The 8,685-nt window shown below is 41.2% G+C and overlaps 1 protein-coding gene across 4 annotated transcripts; it reads right to left on the bottom strand.

The window, feature by feature from the left end:
• Window positions 1-3,375: 3,375 nt before the first annotated feature.
• Window positions 3,376-6,711, bottom strand: LOC114079113 (T-cell surface glycoprotein CD1a-like). 4 transcript variants are annotated; one of them, XM_071618283.1, is made up of 8 exons: window positions 6,355-6,711; window positions 5,779-6,033; window positions 5,503-5,565; window positions 4,815-5,093; window positions 4,347-4,463; window positions 4,062-4,152; window positions 3,817-3,888; window positions 3,376-3,722 (listed from the first exon to the last, which is right to left on the bottom strand). In XM_071618283.1, exons 1-7 carry the CDS (start codon window positions 6,407-6,409, stop codon window positions 3,867-3,869), a joined length of 882 nt encoding a protein of 293 aa, XP_071474384.1. In that variant the 5' UTR covers window positions 6,410-6,711; the 3' UTR covers window positions 3,376-3,722; window positions 3,817-3,866. The 4 variants fall into 4 exon arrangements, with proteins under 4 accessions (XP_071474384.1, XP_027776035.2, XP_027776037.2 ...); XM_027920234.3 differs by having other exon boundaries at window positions 4,347-4,628; window positions 6,355-6,710; XM_027920236.3 differs by lacking the exon at window positions 4,062-4,152 and having other exon boundaries at window positions 4,347-4,628.
• Between the last annotated feature and the right edge of the window lie 1,974 nt (window positions 6,712-8,685).

An 8,685-nucleotide genomic window follows, 5' to 3' on the forward strand; every position in this document is an offset into this window, starting at 1 on the left:
CAACTACTGTTATGGGACAACATTAAAAAATGCCACAAAAATATGCTTAGCAAAAAATGTATTCCAGGGCTGGGGATGTGGTTCAAGCGGTAATGTGCTCGCCTGGCATGTGCAGAGCTCTGGGTTCGATCCTCGACACCACATAAAAATAAAATAAAGATGTTTTGTCCACCGAAAACTAAAAAATAAATATTAAAAAATTATCTCTCTTTCTTCTCTCTTTAAAAAAATGTATTCCACTTGAAAGTGGCCAAGACATATCATAGTACTTACCATTAAGATTCCAGAATGTGAGGTTCAAAAAACTGAAATGAAAAATTCTCTAGGTTGTTAGAGATCAGAAAATTGGTTGCCTTTAAGAGGTTACTGACTGGAAAGAGAAGCCATGAGGGAAACTTCTAAGTGCTGAAAATATTCTTTATAAGAGTAGTGGATCATGCTTGGGTTTTGTTTACAGTGGAGATCCTAAAACAGAAGAGAAAACCAAAGTAGTCTATATTGGCATTGGGAGCTTTAAAAATAAAACTTTGTTAGGGGACATGATAACAAAGACCATGAGTGGGACACTAGAAAAGGTAAAAGAGGAAAGGAGGGAAAGCCAATACATGATGTTATCAGGCTGGTCACTGCTACAAAAACCTGGGATCTGATCTTTCTGGAGGCTTCTGATTCTCCACACTGATTTTCTCTGAATATCTACCTGAGAAATGAGAGGAGTACATATTCATGACTTTCCATTCATTAATTGTCAAGGATTGTCCACGGGTTATTACACACTGACACTTGCAGATCTGAACATTGACAAATGCTAAGTAGCTTCTCTCAGGAGTCCCAATCACATTGCAGGAAAAGTCTAGGGACAAAGGCACAGAGGATGTGACATGCAACTGAAGTGAGCCTCTGCCACAATTGCTTCAGTAAAATGGCACAGAGGTGTCTGCTACTGTCATGTTCTGTTGTCACACATGTACACAAAATTCAAAAATCAATCTTTCTTGTTTATTCCTAAGAAAGTCTCAATAATCCACAGCCTTACAGCCTTGATTAACTGTTTAGCTCTTCACGTGACCTAGTGGTAAAATATAAACATTGACTAATGTCAGCAGGTGTTTAAAGAGAAAATTTGCTGTTTCACTCTGTTTTAAATTGAGATTCTGGTGCCTAATGTAGAATGCTCACCTGCAGTGACAGCTATTTGTCTGTTGGAAATAATTTTTTTTTACCCACTACTTTAAGATAACAGGAAAACTCAATTTGATACTTTTAAGTAAAATATATTCATGTAGGGAGCTTTGTAGATGAAACTTGGCTGTAAATGGAGGATTTTGTCTGCATCTGGGCTATTCCCCCTAAATTCCCCCAGTTATTGTCAGCTTTAAATAAGATCTGCACACTGCATTTGTAATCTAATCAAACCTAATTTCATTTTGGAACTATTTTCAGTAAATATGTCTGCTATACAAATAGTAAAAGCTAGATGTGTGATGAATGAAGGAAGGACAAGTGAATGCAGGAATGAATTTTTCAGGAGGAAATCCATGGAACAATTTCTTACAGGTGCTATGTCACCTGCACCTGGTCTGTTTAGATGTTCCCCTTTTCCTGGGTTCCCTCTTCTCAGATGCCTAAGCAAAATTAGGCTAAGTCCCTTTCTCTGAATTAATTTCAAGGAAGTCCTTCCAGGAAGATAAGAACAAAAGAAACAATGAAAACAATAAACTGCACAATCAAATTGGGTAGGCAAAATTTTCAAGATAAGAACATGGTGATGATCTTTTTTCCTTCCAATACTTCATACTCAATATGCACCTGCTGCATAGTAAGTGTATAGTAGTTGCCTAAGAACTATTTGTTACATCAGTTTATAGATTTTAAAGTAACTGAAGTCTGTCATGAATGTCTTAACTCTCACTGTCAGTTGGGGTCATTAGTCAATCCCCATTAGTCAGGATTTCTGAATTTCTCATTTGTCTACCTGTGAAAACTTTTATCACTTCAAATTAAGTACTCACAGTGCTTTTGCAATCATTCATAGATATGTACAAAGTGGTGCAAAATGGGAGTTAAATGAAGAACTTTCGTATGAAAGTAAAAAAAAAAAATGTCTTCAGGTTTTACTTCTCACTATAGGATGAGCATCCTGTGTGGCCTAGTGAGTGCCACATTTTTCATAGTTTGTGCTCTTTGTTACTGATATTGTCAATTTAAATGGCCCCAAACACATCTCTAACATGTTATCTAGTGTTCATAAACTGAAGAAGGCTGTGATGTGAATAACAGAGGAATAAAGTATTTTAGATCAGCTTTTGTTATAGTTATAATGCTGTTGTCTGAGAGTTCAATGGTAATGAACAATGCAATACCATGGAAAAAGAAAGATAAAATTGTTGATCAGTGGGTGAAGTTACTTTTTAAAGTGACAACTATAATTCTGTGATAACGCTAGACAAACAACTAACTTTGGGGTTTCTTGAGATAACAACAGATTTTTGGGGGGTATGGTAGACAGCATTGTTGGAAGGTTGAAAGCCTAGAAAAATTGGGATCACATTAATCAGGGACAGGAAATTGTTAAACACTTCTCTGATGATGCTTTTGTTCAAAGAAATACTGCAAACTATGAATTACTTATAAATATATATTAAATAAAATTACTAAACAAAATACACAAAAAACAAGGTTATGTATTCATTAGTTAACAAAAATATTCTGAAAAGAAACTCAAAGAAAACTACCCACCTATTTACCCTAGGAGCATGGCTCAGTGTTCACTAACAGTGTTTGCAGCAGGAGCTGTAGAGAACATAACTTCGAGAATGCACCTTACTCACCTGGATCTACTTCAATCCTAAGGGCAGCACTTTGTTCATTCTTGATTCCCTCTTCAGTGATGCATATGGGCCATATTTCAGGAATCACTACACTGAGGTGCGTCTCCTCTCAACCTTTAATATATCTGTGAATCATCTGATGATTTTGTTGAAATGAAAACTGAAATTCAGTAAGTCTGAGACCAGGCCACAGAGTCTATATTTCTACCAACACTCCAATGTAATGAATCTACTACTTAACCATAAATGACCCTGAATATGGAGGACCTTCATTCTTCCCTGCTCTTTTGGTTTAGAGCACTTGGAACAATAGTTTTATGCTAATATTTTCCTAAAATCAAATAACAGAAAAGGTAAGAGGCAAAACTATGTTTCTCCTCAGAGACTCAGGAAAAAAAAAACGCAGAACTGGAATGCATCAAATCTCCTGGCAAAGCAAGAGTTTTAACAAGAAGAGCATCAAATATTTCAACTTCAACAAAGGTACAAAGAAGGCAGAGAATTAAAAATGTAAAACAAACAACAACAACAAAACCTACAAATCTTACATAATCAACACAGGTTTTATTTTGATAGCATGTTATATTCAGGCCAAACATTTCACCAGGGATACAGATACTCAAAAAGCATGTGCTTTGCTCTCAAACTTTTAAAAGAAGAAATGAACCTACACACCTGCCACAGATGCTAGGCAGTAAGGGGCACAGTTGAAATCTGGGGATGCTCAGATGGAGGGGAGATGGCTTCCCACTGTGGATCAAGGAAGGACCCCTGGAGGATGTGACAGCTGAAATGCATCTGATGATCCATTTTATTCATCCTGGCTGACACTGCTAACATCCTGTTCCATTCAGAGTTGAAGCCACAGAAGCCAGGTCAGAACAACAAATCCTGCAAGATTACATTGAGCATATATTGGTAAATGATCACGGAGCAGAAATGAATTGCAAAGTTTTAACAAGGAGAGTAGAAGTGATGTCATCACCCTGTGGTGTTCAGATGTAGACTGGGTCCTCACTTCAGAGGGCCAGAACTTCAGGGAGCTTCACAGTGTGTCCTAAGTGAACAAAAATATAACAGACCTTCATAAGGTGGAGGTGAGAACTGAGGAGAAAATAGAAATGTGGCCAGGAGGAGAAGGAAAAGTGAGGAAAAAGTCAAAAAAAAAAGAAGAAGGGAAGACCATTGGGGAGAAGGAATGAACAGAATAGATGGATACAAAGAACTCACCAGCGTTTTCTAAACCAAAATCCAAGACCTGTCAGAAGAGCCAGGGCCACTATCACGGCAAAGAGGATCAAGCCCAGGGCACTCTGAGGTGCTGCAGATTCAAGTGGACACCAGGATGATGTTTCAATCTGCATCTACAGATCCCTCATTTTAAACTTATCCATTCTTTGAATTACATATTTTTCTTCTTTTTAGGTCTGGAATTTGTAAATCCCAATTTTTTGCCTTGTCCTCATGCTCTCCTAGAAGATATCCCCCCATCTCCAGCCAGGGTCCCACTCTTACCACCCCAGTGGAGGACGAGGTCCTGCCCTCCTAGGCTGCTGTGCTTCACCCTGCAGGCCAGGCCAGCCGCCTCCCCAGCTGCCACATCCAGGGTTGCTCGGAGATACCACGTCCCATCTGCATTAGGCAGAATGTCACCTCTCTGAGTGCCCTGCTGCTCCTGCTCCCCTCGCATCCACATCACCCACACGGGCTTTGGGTAGAAGCCAGACACATGGCACACCAGGAGCAGACGGCCAGGCCCAGGACTGGGACCACTGGACAGCCAGGCCTCAGGCTTCACTGCAAACAACAGAAAGGACATCCAGACACAGACTGTAACAAAGATTTAGAAATTTAGAACTCCCCATAAGTCTACAGAGACACACGTTTCCCAATCTGGAAAGGTCACACATTATCCTTTTCTCTTTTTATCCTGAATTTGACTTTAAAATTGAAAAATTCTTGAAGATTGGGCACAAGACTGACCTAGTTGCTGGAGATGAGCCTTCCCTGCATCTAGAAGACCCAAGGTGAAACGCGGGCAGGTGTCACTGAGGAGCCTATATAACCTCTGTGTGTAGGCTTCATTGAAATTGAGCAGTTTGCAGGCTTTCTGGGCCTTTTCTCCACCCTTTGGAGATGGTAAGAATGTTTCATTCTGGAAGCTCATGAAGTCATGTCCTTGGATAGCTACCTGCTTGAAGCCTAGGAAGCCCTTCCCAGAATGCAGTTCACAGCCTACTGTCACCTGCAGATCAAAGGGATCTGGGGAAGAAGAGTAAAGAATTAGAGGAGAAAAGGAAAAAAAAAATGGAGAAAATGGAATGAGTGGAGGCAAAAGAAAACACAAGCAGAAGGGGGTTTGGGGAGTTTAAGAGAAAGAACCCAAGTGTGGTCTGATCAGAGGTTCACAGAAAGGCCACTGGTAGGAGCTAGAGGTGGAGGAAAAGATGATATCAGGAGGGGAGGGAATTGTTTGAAAGTGATAGTGATGGTGTGGGGGAGAAAAGCCTTAATGTGAGAGAGCTGAGACTCTAACAAACAGCCAGCTGCCATCTGGGAGATTGTATCCATGGTCACTCTGACAGTTTACACAAGGATGACTGAAGAGATTAAATGGGAGAGAAAATCACCCTTTAAGGAGTCACCCAACAAGTGAGGAAGCTGAAGGTACCTGATTGTAGATTAGGGAGAGTGGCCGCAGGCTGCCTCTGAGGTGAGTTAGTAAAACACAGCCCTGCAGCCAATAAGAGAACAGTTAATAAGTGGTAAAAACAGACGTTTTTATCTGGTTGTTTATTGTACGTGCCCAGAGTGTGATTGCAGTTTTATGCTGAAGACAGTAGAATAAGTTTCAGAGCAGAGAAGGCTGTTTCCCTGAGGAATAAAAGTTCCCTGAGATGCCCCACCCTCATCCCTTTATTCTCCCCAACAATGAAAGGGAACTCACCTTTAAACATTAATTGAGAAATATAAAAGTCCTGATGTTCATTGAAGTATAACTGGAACAACCTTTCCACATCCATCAACTCCTTGTTACTGAAGTTGCCCCTGGACCAGGGATACAGGTAAATGATGGTATTAGAGCTGCTGTTCCATCTGTGAGTCTGCAGCTCCCCCAACCAGCCTGAGCCCACATGTACCCAGGAATGGTTGTGAAAGGATGAGGTTTGCATGAGATGGTAGGAGATAGACTCCTCAAACCCTGTGGCAAAAGAATAGATAGAATGGGGAGAAATGTGACATTGGGAGAGAGAGACTTGAGAAAGTAGGTGCCCCCATGGGAAAACTCAGAATCTGGAAAAGTGGAGAGCCACCGTTACCTTAGCTGACATCTGCTGCCCCCCAGGGTCCCATGCTCTACCAACAGCCTCCATGAGAGCACAGAGGGCTTCAGTAAGAACATGCAGAATGAGGCCAGCTTGGCACTCGTTCTCTCCAGGTGTGTGCAGGGGAAACTACCATCACCACACACACACACACACACACACACACACACGAACTGGTCAGATGCCCCGGTTCTTACCACTGTCACCTCCTTGGAAGAGAGCAGTAAGCAAGGGGAGTAGCAGAAACAGCATGGCCCTTGCAGATGCTACTTCTTTCTCTCAGAGAAGTCGTCCTTTGATTTCTGTTCTAAATAAACCTCCCCACAGACCACTCTTCTGACTTCCTTATTCAACCAAAAGACAAAACTTTTCTGCCTGAAACAAAGACAATCTGCTCCCTCCCAAAACCCTGATCACCTACTCTGTTTCCCCTTTCCCCTGCTATTCTGACTCTGTGCCCAGTGTTCTAACTTCTCTCACTGTCACAATTTCCATCCTGGTCATCTTCCCCTAGTTCAACTGCTAAGGAACAAGTCACATGTGACTCTGAAAAGTCCCTTACCACAAGGGGTACTTCTTTTATTGCTGAGTATGGAACTCAGGATCTTAAGTATTTTCTCTTATTGTAATAACTTTGAATTATCCCCCATGTGTCGTCTTCCCTGCCCCACCCCGACTCCACCTCATTCATATCTCTGACATCACTGGTTACTTTATTTCCTTTTTCAGAAGCCCCTATGATTATCCTCTGAAACAGTGTCATCTACTGAGTGTGTGGATCATGTATCCAGGGCTGGCTCTTTGGGGCATGCAGCCACTTGAGTAATACACTCAAAGTTCCATGATTAGCACCTTGAATTCATAGTAATTTTATTGAATTAGTGTTTCATAGTGAAGTTCAAGGAACCTTGCATGGGAGCTCATAGGAGCCTCCTCAGCTTATGAAGGGTTCTTCCTCCCACAACCTCACCTGCATCCTTAGCACTCCTCCACCTGCTCCCCACTGTCTGGGGCCTTGGCAACTCTATACTCTGCCTCTCCACCTCCATCCTGCCACCACAGCACTGACCACGTCTCACTGAAGGCCCCTTATGTCATTAGCCCTGTCACTATCTCATGCCTTGCAGGCACAAACAGAGAAAGGGACATACACCCAATAGTGTGTGGGCCAAATATAGGTGCAGCTATCCCCTCCAGAGTTTGCACCAAGTAGTTTTGTAACTGGTCAGGGTGAGCCTCTTGCCCACTCTTGTTCCAAGTACCACACGCATCTCCACATAATTTTGTTCCAGTTTCTCAGTGGTTACCCATGTGCCAAGTGTTGGAGTAACCATTGAGGAAAGGGAGATTAACTTCCCCTTCAGTTCAGCAAAGGCAAAGATCATTAGAACAACTAGGGAAGGAGGAACCAGGCAACCAGTGGGTGGCTTGCATGAAGTCATGAAGTGGGGCCCCCAAGTGCCTAAGAGTTCCTGCGATCATCCTGTGAGTGTCCCTGTGCCCAAGGGTTGCAACATTAGGAAGCAAAATAAAAGCTCAGAGACATAACCTTCCATAGAAATGAAACAGTTTTGTACATTAGTCATTAAGAGCACTCCCTGAAAGAGTATCTTGAACACAAACCTGCTATGATCTGAATTTGTATGTCTTCCATAAATTCATATGCTGGAATCCTAATCACCCATGTGATGATATTAGGCAGTGGGACCTTTGATGAATGATTAGGTCATGTTGTTTCAACCCTCAGAAATGAGATCAGTGCCTCATTTATACAAGGGACTCCAGAGAGATCGAATAATCCTTCCACCGTGTGTAGACATTCTGAAAGTGCCTTTGATGAATCAAAATATAGGTTCAACTACAAACCAAATCTACCTTGATCTTGAACTGTCCAAAAATATTTTGAAAAATAATTTTTATAAATGTTTTTTTAAAGAGAGAGTAAGAGAGAGAATTTTTAATATTTATTTTTTAGTTTCCAGCAGACACAACATCTTTGTTTGTATGTGGTGCTGAGGATCAAACCTGGGCCACATGCATGCCAGACGAGCTCACTACCGCTTGAGCCAAATCCCCATCCTGAAAAATAATTTTTAAAATAATGTGAAAAATAATTTTCTAGTTGTTATAAATTGCCCAGTGTCATGAAGGAGCAAAATTGTGATGTATGCAGTCGAGGGGAGAAATAAACATGCTTCTGCCCCTTTCAATACTTTATTCACTCAAATTACTCAATACAATTTCACTCTATAGGTTCTTAATCTAGAAAATGACAATTCTTAATGCTAGTCACTGCAATAGACATAATCAATTTACAGCAAACAATTCTACATTAATTAATTCACAGCAAATGATTCTAGATTAATTCTAAGCACTGCAAACACTTAATTATGACAGGCTAATGACAGACATTTCTTCTACATGCTAAGTTCAAAAGTCTCAAGCCTTAGGCTTTATGTCCAGCAGATGCACACTCACTTAGACTGCAGTAACCAAGTCCAGAACCAAGACAGGTTTTTCTTGGCGTG

This window comes from Marmota flaviventris, chromosome 10, assembly GCF_047511675.1.
Source record: "Marmota flaviventris isolate mMarFla1 chromosome 10, mMarFla1.hap1, whole genome shotgun sequence".
Lineage (NCBI taxonomy): Eukaryota > Metazoa > Chordata > Mammalia > Rodentia > Sciuridae > Marmota > Marmota flaviventris.

Excerpts from the sequence above, each read along its gene's own strand:
- LOC114079113 (XM_027920234.3), bottom strand. The coding sequence starts at position 6,409 with ATGCTGTTTCTGCTACTCCCCTTGCTTACTGCTCTCTTCCAAGGAGGT. Across the intron at positions 4,629-4,814 it reads GGCTCATCTCCAGCAACTAG|TGAAGCCTGAGGCCTGGCTG; the intron begins GTCAGTCTTGTG and ends TGTTGTTTGCAG. Across the intron at positions 4,153-4,346 it reads CCTCGTCCTCCACTGGGGTG|CACCTCAGAGTGCCCTGGGC; the intron begins GTAAGAGTGGGA and ends TTGAATCTGCAG.